The following is a 22659-nucleotide window of genomic DNA, read 5'->3' as shown; positions in this document are numbered from 1 at the left end:
GTGGGCGGCTCGGCAGCCGGATCCCACGTCTTCCCTTTGCTTTCTCCTCCCTCAGGGAAGTCCGAGCTTTCTCCTAACCGAGCGTCCACCTGTGCGCGGGTCACCCTGAGACCTCTTCACCCGTTCCTTCCGGTATAGAGGGAGGTGGGGCTCGCCCCAGAGGGTGATTGCTGGAACTCTGGGCTGGAGCTTGGCTTTCACCTTCACTAGGGACTGGCTTCGCCTAGGCCTCAATTTACTCAAAAGTAAAAACCTCCCTGCGTTTTTGTCGGGATTAAATTTATTAATTCCTTTCTTCAACAAATAATTATCAAGCACCTACTTAAGGCAACCACAAAGGGTTGTGCAGGCTGTGCACTGCGCCAGGGTGCCTGGCCCAGGCCATCTTGGTAACTCGTCAGGGCTGCATCTCCCCCAAAGGTGTCTTTTACTAACTAGTTTACCATACTGCTGGTGAGTGGTGTCCCTGCCAAGGCTGAGGCCCTAATCTAGTTTGCACTGAGATAAACAGTACATTAAGCACCAACTGTGTGCCGCATACCATTCTAAATGCTGGGGCTTCATCTAATGTCAGTAAAACTCTTGGCAAAGTAAGTAAGCGGTAACTGGTGCCTGCAATGAGATGCATACAAGGGCTACCCAGATATTCCCCCCCCCCCCCCACCCCCTAGGGCAGGGCTTCCCATGAAACTTGCCTTTCCCCCTCAGAAACCACAGGGCACAGGTTGGGCTGGGAACACCTTTTATTTAGCTGCATGCAGCAGGAGCAGAATCACAGCACAGCTGTCCTTCCAGCAGGAGGGAGAGGCAGGAGTGAGGTTGGGCAGGCGGGGTGGGGGGGTGTTCTGGGAACGGCAGTTCCAGGGGTGGGATAGGGGCCTGGGATGTTTTCCAAGCCACAGGGAAGGTGATCTGGGCATGGAGGTGGATGGGTGGTCCTTGAAAACCTCCCACTCATCTCATCCAGGGCTTACACGTCCTGGCTTTTAGAATCAGGGTCTAATCCTGCCCCCCACCTGCCCTGGGTTACCATGCACAGGACTCCAGGGGTCTTCTGGAGATCCTGCCTCCACCTGATACCCATCTGACTTCTGACTTCTCGGGCTTCATCGATAATGAGGTCAGTCCAGACCTGGCCTGGACCCCAACCCATCTTGGGCCTGCCCATCTCAGGCCAGGCCTGAGCTTGGCGGGCAGAGCAAAGAGCTTGGGAGGGGCAGAAGACAGGCCAGCACAGCTCCTCTTCTGCTCCCAGATCTGCCTGAGCTATGTGGTCACCTCCCAGCATCTGCACGAACTAGGCCAGGCACAGGCTTGCCAGATGTCTTGACTGCCCTTGCTCTGAGGGCCCCCAGTGTAGACAGGGAGAAAGGGCCCAGGAGGGGAAGGTAGGAGACACGCATCTAGATTTGGCATCTGAGCTTGGAGACCACTCTCGGAGGAACCTGGGAGAACATCCTGTACCTCCCCAACCTCAGGGGCCCCATCTCTTAAAGGAGCCCACGCAGGCCTCCCCTGCCATCACTCAGGCTGAGACCTGGGGCAGAGCGCTGGCCCCCATGGCGTGTGAGGCTCCACAAAATAGGCAACTGAGGGGCAAGGATGAACCAGGAGGTCTGGGGGAGCCCGGCCCCCCTCCCCTTCCCTAACCCAGCCCTTCTCCGAGAGCAGTTTACCAGTCGGGGTTTGGCGGATCAGGGCTTGGGGGGCGTCAAGGCAGTGGGGGCCCGATGGTGATGCTGCTGTTGGTGACCCTCGGGCCGTACCAGCCGGCCCAGTAGTGAGTGTCCACGCCGCCGTGCTGAAACCAGATGTAGCGGACGCCGGGTGGGTAGTTGGAGAACGTGTGAGAGACCTGGCGGCAGGTGGAGGGAGAGAGGTCAGGGGCCAAGGTCTTCATGCTGGCCCAGCAGTCAGCAGAACTGAGTTCTAGTCCTACTCTGTGATTTTGGGCAGACCCCTTCCCCTCTCTGCCTCAGTTTCCTCATCCGTAAAATGGAGCAGAGTCCTCCTGGGTCCGTCCACTCCACAGGATTGCCTAAGCGCAGCTCAAAGCAACTGAAGGAAGGTGAAAGAGGTCCAATACGGTCGTCACTGCACACGCGTGGCTATTTCAGTTAAAATTAATCAAAACTAGAGAAGATTAAAAATGTAATTCCTCAGTCACACTAGGGACTAGCTCTTATTAAGTGTTCGATAGTCACATGTGGCTATTGGTTACATAGACCATTTCTCCTGGACAGCACTTGTCTCAATTGGCAAACTCTGGCCTAGGGGCCCACTGCCTGTTTTTGTAAATGAAGTTTTACTGGCACACAGCCACGTCTATATAGCTGCTTTCACAACGCAATGGCCCAGCTGAAGGGTTGAGTAGAGGTGATGGAGACAGCAACGCCTGCGAAGCCTAAAATATTTGTGTCTGCTGCCCCCTGGTCTAAATAGTAGGAATAACCGATATCAGTAACTAGAACCCGCCAGCCTTTTCGAACACGGCTTTACCAGCATCATTTCGCTGATGTCTTTTCGAGCTCGAGCAGCTGGTGCCCAGGTGAGAAGCAGCAGAGCTGGGATCTGAACCCAGGCCCGTTTGACTGCAGTCTCAGCCTTGGGCAATATGCCACCTGCCCTCTTCCCAGTTCACATACCTCCCTCCACTTGGCATCGCTCTTCTGCTGGATTGTTGCCGGGTCTGGCTGGAAGGTCCCCAGCGGCGCATGTGCTGACGACAGGAGCTGAACACACAGCTGGTACTTGGACCCGCAGTCTGGCCTGGCTGCGAACCTGCATGCAGAGGGAGGGCCCATCAGGGCCTCGGAGATGGGGGGCAGGGTGGGGGCGGGGCGCCTGAGTGGCAGGCCCCCCTCCCCCAGGCCCTCGCCCCAGGCACTCACCAGTCCTTGACCTCGATGTCCGGCCGTGTGGTGTCCATCAGCTCCTCCCAATACCCTTCGGCCTTGAGGTCCACCACCTGGGACTTGAGGCAGGTGCTGGGGAGGGTGGGCGGAGGGGTGGGAGGGGCTGGGGCTCAGCACTAGGGCACTGGGGGGTTAGGGCTGCCCCTCTCAGGGGCAGGAGATCCCTGGGTGAAGTGGCTTGGGCTTCCCCCCACCCCAAGACTTCCCCAGCCTCAGATCTTACTAATAAGAAGTCACGAAGTATTTCTTGACCTGGTCATTGGGGAATTCCTTCCTCTGGTCTCCAGAGAGGTTCTCCACCTTCCACTCATCGCCTCCATTCACATCCAGGCTCCAGAATTCAAAGCCCTCTGGCCAGAAAGCAGAACTCATGTCATAGGGAAGCCCCTCAGTGGTCCCTTTCTCACAAGTGCCCCTTCCTCCTGGATCTGCTCCCTGGATCTCTGCAGCTACCCTCAAGCCTCACGCTGTGGGATGCTGTTGATCAATAGTAGCTGTCTTTTTTTTTCTTTTTTTTACTTAAGAAATTTCTTTTTAATGTTTATTTATTTTTGAGACAGAAATAGAGCAGGAGTGGGGAAGGGGAAGAGAGAGGGGGAGACACAGAATCTGAAGCAGGCTCCATGCTCCGAGCTGTCAGCACAGAGGCCAACGTGGGGCTCGAACCCACCAACTGTGAGATCATGACCTGAGCCGAAGTTGGACGCTTAACCGACTGAGCCACCCAGGCGCCCCAATAGTAGCTGTCTTGTATTAGGTGCTTCCTGTGTGCCAGGCACCATGGCAAGTGATTGCCACTGGGAATCCCAAGACATGCGACCATGGGAGTGACCAGATCCCTTCTGTGATGGAGAACGCTCTGATGCCAGAGCCAGCCAGATCTGGAGCTAGTCCCAGCTCTACCAGTATGAGGCTGTGTGACCCTAGATATGTTGCTTTCCCTCTCTGAGGCTTGGTTTTGTCCTCTGTAAACTGGAGTTAAGAACAAGAGCTGGCAAACTTTTTCTGCCAAGGGCCAAAAGAGTTTAGGTTTTGTGGGCTACATACTATCTCTATTAGTCTTTATTTTTATTTTTATTTTTTTGATATATAACCATTTAAAATCTCAAAAGCTAGTTTCAGCTCCTGGGCCAGGTGTGGCTAATGGACCATAGAGTGCCAAGGTCCATGGTCATGGCCATTGGGGAGTCAAGTGAGGCAGGCATCTGAAAGCTCTGGACAGCTTGGAGTTATTTCGTTGTCATTTTGCTCCAGAATTTGGTCATATACTAGAAAATGAGGTTCCCATCCCATCCCATCCCAGTGCCTGGCCAATGAGTTACAATGCAGTTAGAGAAAAAGAGAGCTCTAGGTGATGTAGAAATTTTGTTTTACCTGTTGTTGTAATATGCTGGAAAGAAGAGTGGATCTCTCATCCTCCCATGAATAAAGTCCCCTTTGCATTCTGGGGCAGTCCTAGTATGCCTAGCCCTGGAGTCTGGGATCCAGGCCAACAAATTATGGCTCTGATTTCCTGGTCTTGTGTCTTGGGCACAAGTAGTCCTGACTGGTCAACAGTCCCTCACTGGGGAAATAATCTTAAGAGTGGAATGCAAAATGCCACTCTTGGCCTCAGTTTGCCCATCTGAAAAATGGGAGCATTAACAGCACCTACCTCTTGGGATTATTGTGGGATTAAGGAGTTAAGCCATCCAAAGTGCCTGGTTCATAGTAAATGCGTAATGAAAGTCAGCTGCTGTCACAGCCGTGTGTGTGTGTGTGTGTGTGTTGGGGGCAGGCCAGACCCACCCTACATCCCACCTTCAGCACATGGATTGTGTAGGAGATTCCTGTGGAGGCTGCGTAGGAAGTAGAAGATCTTCCAGTCGGCCACAGGCTGGTCCCAGTCCTCGGTGATGAAGCCCTCACGCAGGCACTTGCGCTTCCAGAGGGTCACCAGGTCGATGAGGTCTCGCCAGAGGCTGCAGACCAGGCGACAGCGCAGGAGCAGCTGGCGGGCGGGCACGTGCGTGAACAGCTCCAGCAGGATGTTCTCAGGGAGCTCGTTGATGTTCCCCACGGCCATGGCTTGTGGCTTCTGGACAACCCCCTGTGGTTATTGAGAAGCTACCCTTCAAAGCCGGCCCTTTTCCCCAGAACAGAATATTTGCAACGCCCCATGGTGGTGGAGGTTCCCATCCCAGCTCTGCCATTTGCTGTCTCAGGGAATTCACTGAGCGTCTCTGAGCCTCAGTTTCCTCCTCTGAAAAATGGGACCAGGAACTGTACTAAAATGGGTTCAAATGCCGTGACACAACAGATGCTCAATAAATGGTAGCTGATTTTACTGCCACCACACGACAGCCTCTAAAAGACGCTAAGGAGGCCCAGAGGGGTGCCAGTACCTGCCCAAGGTCATATAGACAGAGGAGGGAAAGAGTCTTCTGATTCTAGAGCCGGCCTTTTCCAATAAGCAAGGCTTTACAGTGTAAATAACAATGCGCAGTCCCGCAGAGCACTCCAGCGAGTCCTCCAACGGAGGAGGGAGAGAGATTGGGGGCAGGGGGAATAATTATCCTGGTGTCTGACGGAGGTCTAAAGAGCTCAAGCGACTTTCTTAAGGCCGCAGAGTAAATGATCCCCCTAGCTGGGACAGGAGAGGGGGTGGGCGATGGGGAAAGAAAGGCCTTTCCAACACTCCCATCTCCATCCTCGCGGCTGGGCTTTCAGCCCCACGACCCCCGGCGCGCGCGCTTCCCACCCTGCGTTGTGGCTTTAAAGTGCCCCAATCCCAAGCTGGGGCTTGGACCCCTGAGCATCGATTCCCGGTTCCCTCTTGCGCCGCCGCTGGAGCCCGCGCCGCGCAGCCCCCGAGGCCTGGGCCTTGTCCGCGCCGGGCCGCCCTCTGCGCACTGCCGCGAGGCCGGAAATCGCCCTGCTCGCCCGCCCGCCCTCCGGCCCCCGGCCCCGGACGGCCCGCGCCCCCGCCGCGGCGCTCCCCGCGCCCACTCCCGCCGGGTCACCTTCGCTTAGCTGCCGCTGCCGGATCCCGCTGGGCCGCGGGGCTGAGCGGACCTCCGCCGGCTGCAGCGAGCGCGTACGGCCCCGCCCCGGCCCGCCAGGCCCCGCCCCAGCCCCGCCCCGGCCCCGCCCCCTTTGCCCGCCCCGCGCCGCGCCCCCCACCGCTACGTAGGAAAATTACCTGGAGCGGGGCGCCGGGAGGGGCCTCCGCCCTCCTCCCTCCTCCAGGGCGGCGCGCCCCGCACCCTCCGCATGACCCAGACTCGCGGTTCCCCCTCGCCTCCTCCTCCCAGCAGCCACCCCTGGAGGGAGCTGGGAGACACCCCAAATCGGATCCCCATTCTCATTAAAAAACCCGACTCCCGACCTTTCCCTGCCTCCTGGGTCCGCCTGGAACCGGTAGCCTCAGGCCTGGGGCCGACCGCTCCAGACTGCGGGGCGTCCCGGCTCCGGGCCAAAGGCGGGGCGGGGGCGGAGGCGGGGGCCTTTAAGAGGCGCGGCCAGCCGGGACCCGACCTAGACGCGGGCAGCGCCTGGACTCGCCGCCGCTGCCGCCGCGGGACTCGGGCAGCCCCGCAGCCCCGCAGCGCTCCGGCTCCTCCTCCTCTCCAGACCGCCCTCCGCAGCGATGGACGGAGACGGTGAACCAGGTAGCCGCTGCCACCCGGATCCACTCGCTCGGCCCGGGAGGGGAGACCGAGGCAGGCGGGCGAGCGAATGCTACGGAGAGGGGGCATCAGAAAGCGAGGGGGTCCCGGAGACCGAGCGCGGCAAACTTTCACCCACGCAAAGCCCTTGAAACAGTTTTAAAAGAGCACAGCCCTGTGGCTGGAGGCCTCCAGAGGTGACAGGCAGGGAGGGAGGACTCCTGGGTCCTATTTACCGGGGGGAATAGTGTAGGGGTAATCCCACATTCTCGCCTCTCAGCTTCCTGAGGGTCTGTTGGGTCCGGGCCTGGGACACATCTGGGACGCCGGAGGCTGCAAGCTTTTTTTCCGCCCCCATCAACTTCTTTCATTTGCCAGCTCTGGCCCTTGAACTGCGTGTACCCTACGGCTTTCTTGGGGTTACCGGCTTCTCCTCACCCCATCCCTGCCTTCCTCCTTGGCTCCCTTGTCTGGAGGGGCTGCTCTTCAACTGGGTGGCCGGTTGCCCAGTGGGGATCAGGCCAGCGGTGAGGGAGAGTTGGGGCACAGCTCAGAGCCCTCTGAGACTGCCCAGTCATCTTGCCTGGCACCAAAGACCCCCCTCTCCCCATCCCTCGAATTCCCTGCTGGGCCTGTAGGGGTTGCCTGCTGAGTCAGGGTGGGAACAAAACCTGCCTGCAGATTTCCCCACCCCGGTCCCAGCAGGCCCATCTGAGAGTGGGCCTTCCTGGAGGAGTCAACAGGAAACACTGATGCACGCTCCGGTAACCAAGCCCCTCTCTCCCCAGCCCTGAAACTCCCAGCTCCTTCAGCCCCTGCTCCCAATCCGTGACCCCCTTGCCACGCCCTCTATAGGGCCCCAGAATGGGCTCCTGCTTTTTCCCAGGGCTCAGCTATTCCCTGGACTCCAGGGCCCAGTGCAGGTGAGTGAATCAGCCTGGGAGGCAGCTTCTAGGGGCCAGATAACTTTCCGACAGCAACAATGTGGGGAGTTGTGTGTACTGGAAAGGGGTTGGGGGGGGGCTGTAATTAGATCTGGGGCCTGGAGTGCCAGGCCTGGGGCCAGAAGAGGGGACTGGGCAAGGTGCACCTTTCGGGGGAGCATCAGGTGTCCACCAGGGCCAGGGCAGGGCAGGGGGAGGGCTGGAGAGGTGAGGACACTGGGGCTGGCTCCCCAGAGAGCTGTGGGCAGCAGAACAGGCAGGTGATGCAGCTTCAGGGCCTGGCATTTTCCTTTCTGTCTGCCCATTGTTCTTTCGTGTGACTTGGGAGAAGCTAGGAAACTGGGCCTCAGTTTCCTCTCTGCAAAAAAGAAAGGGTAAACCCCCGCATCATAAAGATGTGCCCTCCCCCTCCCCCCAACAATGCAGCTAATAATGAAGGAAAGCGTTGTGCTCAGTAAGATTCACTAAATAAGATTTGCGGAGGACTGACTGTGTGCTCTGGGCTCTGAAGAAGAGGTAAACCCTGGTTCAGCTCTCAAGGGCCTGACTGTGGGACGGGGGAGAATATGCTACATGTGAGGAGGGGCGGTAAAGCCTGGCAGGCTGGGGTCCCGGCAACACCCAGACTTGGGTCTAGGCCCTGCCTGTTCTCCCCCCTCCCCCTGTTCAGCCTGTTTCTACCACTGCCTGGGCTTTCCAGGCTCTAGCCCTTAGGAACCCCCCATCCTAGATCTGAGAGCACTAGTCTCCCCCCCCCCGCCCCCATCACCCAGAGTGGTCCCAGCCCCTCACCACCGTGTCTTCCTCCTCCAGAGATACTGTGCACTCAGTATCTGCTTACTCAAGGTTTTGATGGCCCAGCTGAGGCTGGCTGGGTTCCAGGAGATAGTCCAGCCTGAAGCTCCTGACGTCTGTCCACCTCCTTATACTTTAGAATGCTCTTGCCCCCTCCCCAGGGGATTGGAACATCAGCACTGTTCGAATGGCCTGGCACAATGATTACTCCCATTTTATAGATGAGGAAACTGAGGTCCAGGGATAGGATGAGGGAGTGAAAAGACCTTCCTTTCTTGAGCACTTGTTACATCTCCCTGTTTGATATACCTGCTGTCTATTTTATTTGAGAGAGAGAGAGAGAGAGCCCCAGCAGGGGAGAGGGGCAGAGGGGGAGAGAGAGAGAGAGAGAGAGAGAGAGAGAGTGAGAGAGAGAGAATGAATCCCAAGCAGGCTCCATGCTGAGTGCAGAGCCTGGGGTGGGGCTCGATCCCAGGACCCCAGGATCATGACTTGAGCTGAAACCAAGAGTTGGGCACTCGATCGACTGGGCCACCCAGGCGCCCCTACCTGCTCTCTTTTAATGAGCCCCCACGTCATACTGCTGTGGCCAGCAGGGGATTACGATCCCTGTTCCCCTTTCCCTTCAGGCCTCAGATCCCCATGTCCCTGTCCTAATACTAGCAGCATAAACTTTGGCGAGTCAAAATCAAAGTCATATGGCGCCTCCAAAGTCAACAAACTATTTTATTGAGGGCATTTTTTTTTTTTTTTTGAGCCTGGATTTGAACCCAGGCTTCAACCAGTCATTTGCTGTGTGATCCTGAGTGGTTTCACCTCACTATTGCCTCAGTTTCTTTATCAATGACATAGCGACAGCAGGAGGAGCAACCTCAGAGAGATGCTGCAAGGATTTAGAATAAATAAAAACGCTGAGGACAATGTGTCGCTCTTGCTAAATGCCCAGTAAACATTAGCTGCTGACAGTGTGCCAGGGAGGGATCGAGACGCCAGGCACTGGGGTGAAGCAGTGAGTGTCCCAGACCCAGTTCCTGCCTTCTTGCACTCACTCTAGTCCTGAGGGAGGTGTTTACAAACCAACACACCCTAAGACAAGCGCTAGGAGGGACAGGAACTCCACGGCTAGAAGATTTCATGGTGGGAAGTCCGGGAGCCGTCCCCAGAGGAGGTGAGGGGAGGCAGGGATCTCAGGGCGCCGTTGTAAGGATAAAGGAGTGGATGAAGTCAAGTTTGTGCAATTAGATGGGTGCCCTTACAATCAGATTATCAGTTGCTGTTAACCGCTCGGGTTTACTGGCCCTGCCAGGAAACTCTTCCGACTGGGCGCTGGTCTGCGGCCCTAGCCCCCTGGGGTCTCCTCCACTGGGCGCCGGTCTCTGGCCACAGAGCCTCGGCCCCCGGTTTCGGATCATCCGAGGGTGGGTGAGGGGCAGATACTCGACTCGTCGGGGTTCTGAAGCTTGGAGGGGGATATTCTGAGCAGAGTCACAGCCCCTGTCCCCCCTCCCCTCCCCTCCCCTCCCCCCGCCTGCAGAGAGCTTGGGCCAGCCGGAGGAGGTGAGCCCGGAGGGGCAGCAGGAGGAAGCCGGCGCGGAGGAGGCGAGCGCCGGGGAGGAGCGGCCCGAGGAGGAGGAGGAGGAGGCGGCGGCGTACCTGGAGGAGCTGCCCGAGCCGCTGCTGCTGCGCGTGCTGGCCGAGCTGCCGGCCGCCGAGCTGGTGCAGGCCTGCCGCCTGGTGTGCCTGCGCTGGAAGGAGCTGGTGGACGGCGCCCCCCTCTGGCTGCTCAAGTGTCAGCAGGAGGGGCTGGTGCCCGAGGGCGGCGCCGAGGACGAGCGCGACCACTGGCAGCAGTTTTACTTCCTGAGCAAGCGGCGGCGCAACCTTCTGCGCAACCCGTGCGGGGCAGGTGAGGGGCCCCGGGGAGCTCAGCTTTCCCTGCTGCAAAAGGGGCCGGAGCAACGCCAGCCTGCTTGGAGGGCTAAATGGGATAAAGCCCCGGCACGACGCCCCGCGGGGCAGCCCCCACAAGAATCCTGTGCATATTATTGGCCCCTGGGGCCGCCTGCTCTCTGGGGGTCCCTTTTCCAGGTCCTTCCACCCTCACGATCTGAGGCAAGACGGGCCCCGCGGAGGACCCTCCCAGGAGGGAGAGAGAATCTGGGGACGAACAGGAAATTCCTCCCGTTCCAACCCCTCGCATCACCTGCCTCCCCCCCCCCCCCCCCCCCGTTAAAGACCACGTTCCCCTGCCCCGAAACCGATGGCGCGGGAACCAGCCCGGCCACACCCTCAGCAGGGAGTGGGAGTGGGTGACCAGGGTGGGGCTGTCGTGCTCTTACAGAGGACCTGGAGGGCTGGTGCGACGTGGAGCACGGAGGGGACGGCTGGAGGGTGGAGGACCTGCCCGGAGACTGTGGGGTGGAATTCATCCACGACGAGAGCGTCAAGAAGTACTTCGCCTCCTCCTTTGAGTAAGGAGAAGGGGGATGGAGGGCACGGGGGGTGGGGGTGGGGGGAGGGGTCTCCACTCCCTCCTAACTCCAGTTCCCCAGGTGGTGTCGCAAAGCGCAGGTCGTTGACCTGCAGGCTGAGGGCTACTGGGAGGAGCTGCTGGACACCGCTCAGCCGGCCATCGTGGTGAAGGACTGGTGAGCGGCCTTGGGGGTGGGGCCGGGACGGTAGGGAGGGGAAGGGGGAGGGGTGAGGGAGGGAGCAGGGGTGTGTGTGTGTGTTGGGGGGGGGCAACCTGGAGCCGCTGCCCTGCCCCAGGGGCCGGGGCCTCCCAACTCTACTGGTTGTGGCTACATGGGCCACGGGGTTTTCGGGAGAAGGTGGAAACCCACCTCTCCTCCTGACTTTCAAAGGTGGGCAATTAAAAAAACAAAACTTGTCACTGTGGGCTGGCTTCAGCCCCAGGGGTGGGTCTGGCCGACGTGGGGTGTAGTCTCTGGGGTTTAAGGACCTTGGGCGAGTCCACGCTCTCTCTGGCCTCAGCTTCCTTATCTGTAAGACGGGGACCTTAGTAGTACCGGCCGGCGGGGTTGGGCGGAAATGAGAACTTCGGTAGCAGGCACGGCCCCCCCCCCCCCCCCCCCCCCCCCCCCCCCCCGCAGTACCGGCTCAGCAGGGTTCCCCGGGCCCTCGCTCTGTCCCTCGGGGCAGGTACTCGGGCCGCAGGGACGCCGGCTGCCTGTACGAGCTCACGGTGAAGCTGCTGTCGGAGCACGAGGACGTGCTGGCCGAGTTCAGCAGCGGGCAGGTGGCGGTGCCCCCAGACAGCGACGACGGCTGGATCCAGGTGAGCCTGGAGGCTCCGGGGGGCGGGGCGGGGCCTGGGAGCGAAGGGCGGGGCTCATGGAAACCCCGCCCATGGCACGCGTGGCCACGGTAAGGCAGACTTGGCGGAGAGGTGTGGGTGAGGGACCCTGGCTGAGACACCCAGAAAGGGGGCGGGCCAGGGGTTGGGAAAGTGCGCTGGGGTGGGGTGGCTGGGGGAGGCGTCAGGGCCCTAACCGGACCCTCCTACCTCCACCCCCCAGATCTCCCACACCTTCACCGACTATGGGCCCGGTGTCCGCTTTGTCCGCTTCGAACATGGGGGTCAGGACTCCGTCTACTGGAAGGGCTGGTTCGGGGCCCGAGTGACCAACAGCAGCGTGTGGGTGGAGCCCTGAGTGACCCCTCCTCCAACCTCAGCCCTCTTGGAGGTGCAGAGGCCTGGGGTAGATAGGCCTTAGTCAGTAGCCCCCTCACTTTTCCCATCCCCCACCTCACCCCCACCCCCACACACTCCTCTCCTGCCCCATTCTCCCAGCCCAGCCCCCACACTGGGAAAGAGGAGTTTTGCTGGCGTATATGTGCATCTAGAAAATAAGATGGGTGAGGGTATGGGCCTGGGTCGGGCCCACCGCTGAATCCCCTGCACCTAGTACAGTGCCTGCCACAAAGTGGGCACCTAATAAATATTTGTCCAAGGAAGGAATGAATGAACAAACGGATGAATGAACACCGCCCCCTTTGCATCCTTCTCTGTCTCTTGGGGGCCCCTGGCCCAGCCTGGAAAAATACTTGGTGGGGCTCCAGCTGCTCTGGTTTCCAGAGGCCCTTGGGCCGGTACAGAGCCAGCCAGGCCCGGGCCGGCTGGACAAAGGCCGGGATTGTGAGGCCAAGGAGTGGGGAGCTGGGCCTGGCGCCTGACTGACACCCAAGCTGCCCAGAGGCCAGAACAGGGTGTGTGTGTGTGTGTGTGTGTGTGTGTGTGTGTGTGTGTCTGGCGGGGGCGGCGGGGGTGGGGGGGGTTGCCCTCCAGTCCTCTCTTGGTCCTCGTCCTGTTCCTTTCTGAGACCAGGATGGTGGGTGGCGGTAGCCTCTCCCTTAGCACATGAATTCTCCGGGGCCCAAGGGATGGATGCCGGTGGCCCTGGTGGGGACGGGGAGCTGGGGGTGGGGGTGGCTAGGGGAGAGGCTTGGTGTCCCTCTTCAGTACAGGCGCACTTCATGCTGTCCTCCCTGGCCTGGCGATGGATTGAACAGCAGCATCTGGTCTCTGGTCATATTCTTTCTTTCTTTTTTTTTCTTAAAAAAAAAAAAAAGTTTTATTTATTTTTGAGAGAGCGCCAGTGAGGGAAGGGCAGAGAGAGGGGGCAGAGGATCCAAAGCAATCTCCACGCTGACAGCAGTGAGCCGACGAGGGGCTCGAATTCACGAACCGCGAGATCATGACCTGAGCTGGAGTTGGATGCTCAACCGACTGAGCCCCCCAGCCCCCGCCCCCCTCCCCCCCCCTCCAGCCTCTGGTCATTTTTCTAAGCCCTGCCCGGAGGCTGGCTCTAGCCCTGGTTTGAGGCGGCAAGGGTGTGGTGCCAGGCCCCTTTTTTGGCCTCTCCAGCAGCTCTCAAACCCAGCCCCTCCCCAGGACTCTCAGGTGTTGGTCCTGGGGCTGAATGAGGGTCTCCCCACGGCCTCTCTCCTCTAGGCAATGGTGACCAATAAAATCTCAGTGCCCGCCCTGCCCCCCCACTCCCAGCTTTCCTTTGATTCTGATCCCTGCTGCCACCTGCTGGTCAGGTGGGATTGCAGCTTTCAGCTGGGGCCTGCCTGGGCCTGGTCACTGGTTCGTTCCTTCACTCCCCAATCCTGAAGCCCCAGTCCCCGGGGCCCGGCTCTGTGCAGGGCCCTGAGATTCCAGAGGTGAGGAAGATACTTCTTGTCCCAGGAAGAGGGGGCATCCTGGGGTCCTGGGGCGCCTCCAGTCGTCTCAGCTCTGGGGGCATCCTCAGTCTGACAGGGGAGACAAAACGCTGATCTCGAGAACTCCCCAGTCTGAAGGTGGAGGCACAGCCCCTGCCCCACGGGCACCCTCAGTCCTTTCTAGGGGATGTCACAGTCCGGTGGGGGAGGGCACTGTTCACACCTGCCTGAGTTTCCAGTCAGGGGGCGTGATGCCTTGATGAGTTTGATGGATGCCATAAAGGAAGAGGCTCACCCCTTGAGCTTCCAGGTGTACGTGAAGGTGCACAGGCGGTGGTGCTCTGGGGCGATGGGCTAGGATGGGCACGCGGGGATCCCCGTGAGGATGAGCTGGGGGAGGACTGGGCCCGTGCTGGGGCTACGCGAGGAGGCTGGAGGGAGGTGCGGTGAGCACGAGAGGCAGGCGTTGTGCCGGTGCCTGTGAGGACTGGATGCCAGGGCCGGGGTGTGGGGGCATGGAAGGTGCCGCAGGTGGGAGCTGGGGACATTCGGAAGAGAGGCCCGTGAAGGGTCTGGGGCTCTGGGCTGGTGATCTAGGATTGGCAGTGTATGTGGCCAGCGGCCAAAGCCAAGGCCACTGTTGAGGGCTGGGAACAAATGGGGAGTGAGGCAGGAGAGGGCACAGAGAAACAGCCTCTAGGGCTGTGGTGGAGAAGACAGAGCAGCCACGGAGGCGGGGGTGGGATGGGTAGGAGGGGGCGAGGCCAGCGAGGCCAGCGAGGCCATCTGTAGTCAATTCTCTGCACTCAGAGGAGGGAGCCAGAAGCCCAGAGACCAGATTCTCTGCCCTGGGGCCCCAGAGATGAGACCCCCAGAGGAGACCTGAGGGGCTCAGATAATGGAGTGCTCCAGACCCACTGTCCCTGAGGGACAGTCACTAGAGGGACAGTCGGATACACTGGTGGAATTCAGCAGACAGCAGTTCCTGAGTCACCAATGAGCTGATGCTTCGGGAGCGGGGGACGGGCCAGAAAAGCACAGTGAGCTTTGCACAGGGCACTGTGTACTCAGTGTGCACAGGGCACGTCCTGTCACTACATCCCCGTGCCCAGTCGGACGTGGGGAAGGGGGAGAGGGCATCCTTACTCCTGTTGGACACGAGGATACTGAAGAGCCCAGACTTCGCTGATGATACACGGACTTCACTGGAGAAGCACAAGTTTCAACTAAGGTGCCACGGGCTTCAAAGAGTGTGCGCTTAACCCCTCAGTTTTATTGTCCTTACCTGCCCGCTCCCCTCCAACATTGATTCTAGGACTGCAGATACCAGCTTCAAGGGAGGGGAAAACCTTCAGGGGAAGGTTTCAAGGGGAAAAGCTTATGCTGTCCAGCAAGGGGTGCCTCAGGGCCATCTCTGGACCGTGGGGAGTGTAGATAGCAGACAGATTAGCCACATGACTCAATGGCACCTGAACATTGGCTAAGGAGAGAGAGAGGCACATGTTCCTGAAGGTCCTTTCCACTCAATCAGTGCTTATTGAGCACCTACTATCTTCCAGGCAGGGCAAAAACAGACGAGGACTCTGCCCCCTGGAATATACGGTCTAAGCAGAAAAACTTAAATACAAGCAACTATATAAATGAATAAGGTAATTACTAACATGATCGAGCACTTAATATGCATACCAGGCAATACTTTGAGAGCTTTGTATAGATTGATTCATTAAAATAACCGTATGGAGTGGGAATATTATTACTTCTATTTTTATAGATGAGAAAACGGAAGCACGGGGAGGTTAAGCAATTTGCCTGAGGCCGTACAGCTAATACATGGTGGAAACGGAATTCTCCTCAGCCACTTAGGCACTTGACTTCTACGTGAAGTAAACAAACTACAAACTGAGGGTAGTCACGCGATCAGGGAGGACCTCTTTGAGGAAGGGACATTGGAAGGATGAGGAGAGACCAGCCATGCTGATATCTGGCGGAAGAGCATTGTAGGAGCAGTACGTGCAAAGGCCCTGAGGTGGGAATGAACTCATTTACAGGTTAGAAAGTCTGGAGCTCAGCGAGCAAGCAGGGAAGCTGTTTGACATGAGATTGGAGATGTAGGCAGGCAATTCTGAGAGTTTCCTGAACACCCTACTGTGTGCTCTGACACATGAGGTTTAAATGCTTTAAGGAAAAACCTTTGCTGTATCCAGTAGGACCTGAGAATGGGGAGTTAGACATGAGCAGCTTACAGCCCAGGTGAGGAAACCACATTTCCCGAGAGTAACAGGATAACCAGGATGCTGATAACAACAATGCTGGGCATGATAACAAGCACCCATTGGGACCTGGTGGGAGTCAATTCCCGCGCTAAGCGCACAGGCTCATTTAATTCTGCTCAGTGGCCCTCTCTGGTAGACACAGACCCTTCCATTTTATAGATGAAAGAGTTTAGACTCTGAGATGTTGGGCAACTTGCTCAGGGACACACAGTGAGTAAACAGTTGTGGCTCTCCAGGTTGGAAATCCGGTTCGCTACGGCACAGGGTCAAAGATGGGCACGTGCCGGGGGACAGAGCAATGGCAGGAGCTAGGGGCTTTGAGGCGAGGAAGAGTGGAAACAGTGGTGACAAGGACGGTGGGGCTCCAGGCCTTCTAAGCATACTCTTGGTTGCCCCAGACAGAAGGAGGGGATCCTAAGTGTTTCTGGGCCATTTTGGTTAAGGGGTTGAGGTAGGTAAAGTGACTTTTCTTTTAGATTTCTTGGTAGAGCTCTTTGTTCAGTAATTTTTGCCATGGGAAAAAGTTCTCCTTCCCCTATCTGATTTATTTTGTTTCTAAACCTGGATTTTTGTGTGCATGGTACGTTTAGGAGCGGTTGTATAGGGAGGAGGGAAGGAAGGACCAGTTCCTCTGAGCATCACTAGGTGTCAGCATTGTCAAGGGAGTTCCCAGGGAGGGCTTCTGCCGGGTTCTCTGCAGAGGAAGGGGCATCGGCAGGCAGGATTTGAATCCACAGCTGGATTGGATTTCTTGCCTGGGGTTGAGTCTTGGGCCGAGGGTCTGCTTGGGGCTGCTCTTATGCCAGAGGCCCCTGAGAAACATTTAGGAGGCTGGGTCTTCTGAGGCTTGAGTCCTGTAAGACTAGGAAGGGCTGGAGGTCTTCGGGAATCCAGCCCCAAATAGGTCTCAGGGCCTAGACCTCCCCCCTCAACTCTCCCACCTGCTGCCCCAGTTCATCCCGAGCTTGGCAGAGCCCCGGGCTTTCCTCACGGTCCCTCGCCTGCAGTGAACACAGAACACCCAGGCAGATCCAGTCCTGATCTCCTGGTGAGTAATGACTTTGCTATTTTTTCCCCCCGTAAATTAAACCTAATCTTGTGTTGACTTTGCTGAACAAAGAGAATAATGAAGAAGATTAAGATGAGATGGTATTCATTCTCCTCCAACAAAAGCCAATTAATTGTTAGCAGGATTACCGCCCTGAGCCGGGAGCCAGCACAGACTCTGGAGACAGGATGGGCAGGGCTGTGGTAGGGGGGGAGTGCGGGGAGGGGGGGGGTCTCCTAGTGCTCCAGCAGGGGTCAGCCAGTGATGCAGCAGGAAAAATGCCAGTTAGATGTAGAGGAGAACTGCCTGGATGAGAGAACGGGCTGAAGCCAAGGAGGCGGCTGTGAAGAGTGTGGAATCCCTCTGCCAGGTGGGTTTTGTGAGACGCGGGGAGAGGCTCCGTGGGTCCCTGCGCATACAAGGCATTTGCTCCCTGAGGCCCCTGACCCCTCAACATCTCCGTCCCAGGCCACCTGACACCCTCCCCTGCCTTTCCTCCCTCAGGGTATCGCCCTGTGACCTGTCTCAGCCTCATGAACTCCATTTCTGGGGTTGCCTTTGATAAATGAACTTGCATGCGGGGGTCTCCAGCCTCCTCCCCACCCTGCTTGCCCCCCTCCCTTCCTGTCCCAGGAATGAGGGTTCAGAGCATGGATTTGGAGACAGAAACACCTGGGTTTCACCTGGCTTTGCCGCTTGTCCTCAGCTGCAAAGTGGGATCTGAGTGCGGCTCCGAGGAGTTTAAGCACCCAAGCTTCCAGGCCCAGTCTGGCACCCAGTGGGTTCTTTGTACAAGATACGGGGCCGAGTGGGTCAGGTGGACAGCCACACCCCTGGGGCCACCGTTGAGAGGCTCTCCTACCCCGTCTACACTATCTCACGGGCTCCCCATAGCAACCCCTGGGGGAGACTTCATTTGTCACCCCAATTTATGAAAGAGAAGTCTGCGGTGCCAAGAGGTGGGTCTAGGGGTCAAGGACACAAACCGTGACCTGCAGAGCTGGCTGGGATGGGCCTGGATCCGAACTGTGCCCCTCCCCCCACTCCACCTCCCTTCAATGCACTTGAAAGGCGTTCAGCCCACACCTGAATGAATGAAACACTCCTCAATCACCATTTCTGGCCCACTAGGTCCCCATTTCAGACCCTCTTGCGTCCTGGTAACTCCCAGAAGGAAATGGATTGTGTGTGATTGCAAAATTCTTCTTGGTAATTCTTGGCAACTCACCCATCTTACTATGAGTATTAAGAAAAATCCACCCTTCCATCCAGATCTCGGGCCTCGCTTCATTTCCTGGGATTGATGAGGTTCTGTTGTTTTCCGAGCATAGCAGAAGTATCCCCGAAGTCCACATCTCATAGTTTATGATATTTCACACCTACTGAGCGCTCACCACGTGCTGGGTATTGGTGCATGGCTTTATTCAATCCTTGCAGCACACCTGTGCCCTACTTCCCTTCTCATTTGAGAGACTGTGTTGGAACTGAGGCTCAGAGAAGTGCAGTCTTGCCCGAGGCCACACAGCTGGAATCCACACGTTACAGGGTGGGGATTCTTTCCACACCAGGAGGCTGTCCCACATCATGAGACTTTTCATGGTGGATTCCGGTCCTGTACGGGGTGGGACTGGTGAAGGGCATGGGTCTCAGGGCCCTGTGAGCCAATGAAGTCCTTGTCCCTTGGGAGCTCGCTGACTAAAGGGGGAGACACCTAGGTCACCAGTTCTGACCCTCCCTGCCGTGTGACCTTGGCCAAGTCCCTTACCCAGTCAGTGCCTGGGTTTCCTTGCCTGTAAAATAGGGCTGATTATAGTTCTTACCTCATAGGGTTGTTATGTGGACCAAACGAATTAATATTTGTAAAGCATCAGGTAATGTTTGTTAAGATCAGAGCCTGTATATGGCAAGTAATATATGTGAGTTTGCTAAATGAACGGGGCACCTGGGTGGCTCAGTGGGTTAAGCGTCTGACTCTTGGTTAGGGCTCAGGTTATGATCTCATGGTTTGTGGGTTAAGGCCCCACATCGGGCTCCACACTGACAATGCAGAGCCTGCTGGCTATTCTCTGTCTCCCTCTCCTGCCCCTCCCCTGCTTGCACTCTGTCTCTCAAAATAAATAAACTTAAAAAAAGAAAAGTAAAACGAACAAGTCTGGCAGTTGTAGTCCAACAGTAAAAGGGCTATAAGGAGGAAGCCCACTATCTTGTGGGAACCCAGAGGAGAGGCATCTAACTTGGATCTTAATCAGGGCTTCCTGGAGGAGGCAGTGAGTCGACTCTTGATCTGAGGAGTAGTAGGAAGGTAAATCACTTCCTTAAGCAGCTCTTAGCTCCATGTACTATCAGTTGGAGCTCTGGCACTAACCGGTCATTTCCTGGGGCTTTCTTGTCAGAATTTATCAATGTGCAAACCACCATAGTGTCATATGCGTTTGAACAGAAATCTGTGTCCCCAGGGACCCATGATTGAGGGCAGTGCGCCAAGAGGGTCCTGAATCTTCTCTTAAGATTGGTGGGTGGGCAGGTGCAGAGAAATCTCTGGTGGTAGAAGGTGTAGCAAGGCCCTGAAAGCCTGCATGAAGAGACAAAGATGTCTTTGGAAAAAAGAACAAGAGGGGGAAAAAAAAAAAGGAAGGGAGAAGCAGGCAGGGAAATGATTTTCTCAGCTGGCGTTTCTCAGGGAATTAAATCTTGTTTTTCGTCACCACTGAGTGGAATAATCCAATATATTAAAGCAGATACCCCCCTCCTATTTATTGCTGTGACTTTGACCTAACAGTCTTGGGCTGCATTTGGAATCAGATCGTCCCGGGGAGGGAGAAGGGAGGGAGGCATCAGCCAGCCCCCTGGATCAATTACTCTGCTCTCCGACACCGGAAAAATGAATTATTCCCCCAAAAGCAGGCTCCTCACCCGATGAATTCTGCACTGCAGAGCTGGTGGAGTTATACCAAATTGAATTTGGTCTTTGAGAGACATTTAAAACCAGGTGGAGTGTGCACATTGCGGGGGGGGGGGGCGGGGAGGAAGGTCTGACAGCTGCCGGGAACTCTGTTGCCTGGTTGGGGAAGCCCCCTGCTCATAATGCTCTGGGGTGGGGGCCAAGAGGCAGCCACCCCACCTGCCCAAGGGGCCACCTGCATTCTGCAGGGGTGAGACATTTTGTTTCCAGCCTGAGGCTCAGAGAGGTGAGGTTGATTGTCTGAGGCCACACAGTGAGTGGGTAGCCATGGCAACCTGTTACCTTTTTGTCCCTTGCTCTCTGGGCCTTGTGGAAAATGGCCTCACTTTCCCCCCCACCCCTCCCCAGCCCAACCTCAGGGGGAAACATGCTGAGATTGGGAGATTTTCAGTCTGGGGCATTCTGCCCATTCATAGCTGTGTGACCTGGGACGAAGGGTAGCTTAATCTCTCTGGACATCAGTGTCCTGACCCAAGAAATGGGGTTTACTAAAACCCTTGTACTGGTTGCCACTCTGTCGGTTGCAAATGACAGACACACGATTCAGAGTGGCTTAATGAAAAAGCAGATTTGGGGCTCACATAACAGAAAAGCCCGGTGTAGATTTCTCCCAGGGATAGCTGTTTCCAGAGGCCCCAATGGTGTATTCGGAAATTGGGCTTTGTCTCTGTATCTCAGCGCTGTGTGGCTTCACCCCAGGCAGGCTCGCTCTGGAAGGGGCCGGGCACCCCCAACATTAAGTCCAGTGGGTTCACACACCCATCCCTGAGCAAGGCCTGGGGTGGAGCCACCCAGTGAGAACCACAGGCTGAGAGAAGGGGGCAGATGCTGCCCCCCTTGAAGAAGGTGCTGGGACAAAAACCTCACACAGAGCTCCACCCCTCACAGGCCCCGGGCAAGAATGAGGGGGTGTTTGGCACAGCGCTTGGCACCATCGGGCAAGCATTCTGCCCACCACGGCCCTGCTGGGGTTGTTTCCAATTTTCGCTGAGGAAGATGCAGTGTCCTCCTGGGCAGGTTACAAGGGGCTCTGCCTGGGCCTCCCTCTGCCTCCCTCATGATCTCCTACTTTATCTGCCCCCCCCCCCAGAACCTCCCTCCCCACGCCCAGGCCAGATCCCAGCCTTGGCCCTCTGCCTGGCCAGGGGTCCCCAGGGAAGGGGGGCTGACTCACCCCACACAGCCAGGGGACTGCAAGGGCTGCACTTTCACTAATGATGTGGGGAAGAGAGGAAAAAACTAGCCCGAGATGGAGCTATTTTAGCTGAAAAACCCTCCCCCTGGGTTCGAGCAGGTTTTTCAGGGCTAATGCACTGGGGCCGAGGGAGTTGTTGGGGAGGGGGCTGAGGCTGGGGTTCTGCAGGGGCCGGAGGCCTGACCAGGGAGAGAGGAGTAGGGGTCTGGGGAGGGGGTCATGGGGGCTCTGTGCCCAGAACTGAGAGCTGCTCACCCCAAAGTGGAATTGCCAACTCTCCAGTCACCCCTGCCCTCCTCATGCCCCACTGCCATCTGATCCACCTTATGTGGGAAATAGCCCCAGTGGCCGGGACGATTTTGCCAGGCTTGATTATCTCTGGCCTGTATTGTGAAAACACTGGCTGTCTGTTTTATTTTCCCTGAATATAAAGTCCCGCTCCGATATTGGAGTTGCCTTTTTCTGTTACAATGTTACACCCCCTGCTTCCCATCGCGAGCAGAGAGATTCTGATGCACTCCACCTCCACCGTATCCATTAGACACCTGCCCGAGGGATCCAGGAAGGAGGAAGAGCACGGAGGACAGGAGTGTCTTGTTTCCTACCCACCGTGAAGGGCTGGCACGTGTGTCTTAGGGGTTTTCACTCGGCATCTTTCCAATTACAGAGGAGGAAACTGAGGCTGTGTTGCAGGAGGGGATAAACAGGCCTCTCTTGAGAGCCAGCTGCCGCGGTTCTGGGATCAGGTGTGCAAGGAGAGGAAGGTGGCGTCTTAGCCCATTTCCCCTGGGTGGAGGAGAACCCAGGCTGGGGGGGGGCGGGGAGGTGGGAGGCTGGGGCACGCAGACATTGGGGAGGCTCCAGAGCAAGGAAGGAAATGAGGTAGGAAGGGGGAACAGCTGGCTTCTAAGGGGTCTTCAGGTGCCTGATCTGACCGCCTGGCCCCGCCCACCAGAGGCGTGGGAACTCAGGGACCAGAAGAAGAGGTGGCCGAGCCCCGAGGTCCCCAGCTTGGCCGTGAGTGCAGAGTGACTGGCTCCACCCCTTGCTGGCTGTGGGACTCCAAGTAAGGCTCCAGACCTCTCTGAGCTTGTTTCCTCCTCTGTCAAATAGGGAGAAAGATGGGACCTAGCTTGTTCGGTGGTCATGAGAATGAAATTGGGTGGTGTGTGTAAAGCACAGTCAGGGCTCAAAACACATATTAGATTTCATGGGTATTATATTTACCCCTAAGACATAAAGGCTACTCCAGGCCTTTGGAAGAGGGGCCAGGGCGAGAGGCCCTATGAAGAACATGGAGTGGGGCCATGCGGGGCTTCTGCCTGTGGTCCACGGGGGTTTGTGGAAGGGGCAACCGAGGCAGCTGGGAGATGGGAGCTTCTGGACCTGAGGGGGGGGGCACCTGGCACAGGGTGGAGGCTGGGTTTGGGGGGGTTCACAAAGTGCTCTGCCTCCAAGAAGGCTTTCTAGAATCCCTTCCGTCTTCTCTGCCTGCCCCCACTTCCCAGCCACCAGCCTGGAGCAGTGGGTGTGGTTGGGGAAAGTACAGGCAGAACCCGGGTTCAAATCCGTTTCTACTACTAGCAAGCTGGGTGGCCTTGGGCAAGTTATTTGCCTCTCGGAATCTCAATGGAATTAGTTTTCTTTAAAATTTTTTTTTCAATGTTGACTTATTTCAGAGACAGAGAGG

At 57.2% G+C, this 22659-nt stretch overlaps 2 protein-coding genes across 4 annotated transcripts; one reads left to right on the top strand and one right to left on the bottom strand.

Annotated features, from left to right (window-relative positions):
• Positions 1-725: 725 nt before the first annotated feature.
• FBXO44 (F-box protein 44) lies at positions 726-5987 on the bottom strand. Of its 3 annotated transcripts, none has more exons than XM_030326776.1 (6): positions 5918-5987; positions 4716-5004; positions 3139-3265; positions 2892-2987; positions 2646-2781; positions 726-1855 (listed from the first exon to the last, which is right to left on the bottom strand). In XM_030326776.1, the coding sequence occupies exons 2-6, from the start codon at positions 4978-4980 to the stop codon at positions 1712-1714; spliced, it is 768 nt and encodes a 255-aa protein (XP_030182636.1). In that variant the 5' UTR covers positions 4981-5004; positions 5918-5987; the 3' UTR covers positions 726-1711. The 3 variants fall into 3 exon arrangements, with proteins under 3 accessions (XP_030182636.1, XP_030182638.1, XP_030182639.1); XM_030326778.1 differs by having other exon boundaries at positions 3168-3265; XM_030326779.1 differs by lacking the exon at positions 2892-2987 and having other exon boundaries at positions 3168-3265.
• Positions 5988-6474: 487 nt separating this feature from the next.
• FBXO2 (F-box protein 2) lies at positions 6475-12463 on the top strand. The gene is made up of 6 exons (XM_030326775.1): positions 6475-6565; positions 9836-10207; positions 10643-10772; positions 10854-10949; positions 11464-11599; positions 11841-12463. Exons 1-6 carry the CDS (start codon positions 6544-6546, stop codon positions 11973-11975), a joined length of 891 nt encoding a protein of 296 aa, XP_030182635.1. The 5' UTR covers positions 6475-6543; the 3' UTR covers positions 11976-12463.
• The last annotated feature ends 10196 nt before the right edge of the window (positions 12464-22659 follow it).

This window comes from Lynx canadensis, chromosome C1 (assembly GCF_007474595.2).
Source record: "Lynx canadensis isolate LIC74 chromosome C1, mLynCan4.pri.v2, whole genome shotgun sequence".
Lineage (NCBI taxonomy): Eukaryota > Metazoa > Chordata > Mammalia > Carnivora > Felidae > Lynx > Lynx canadensis.
The sequence above is the reverse complement of the archived record's forward strand: the minus strand, read 5'-3'. Positions and strand labels throughout refer to the sequence as shown.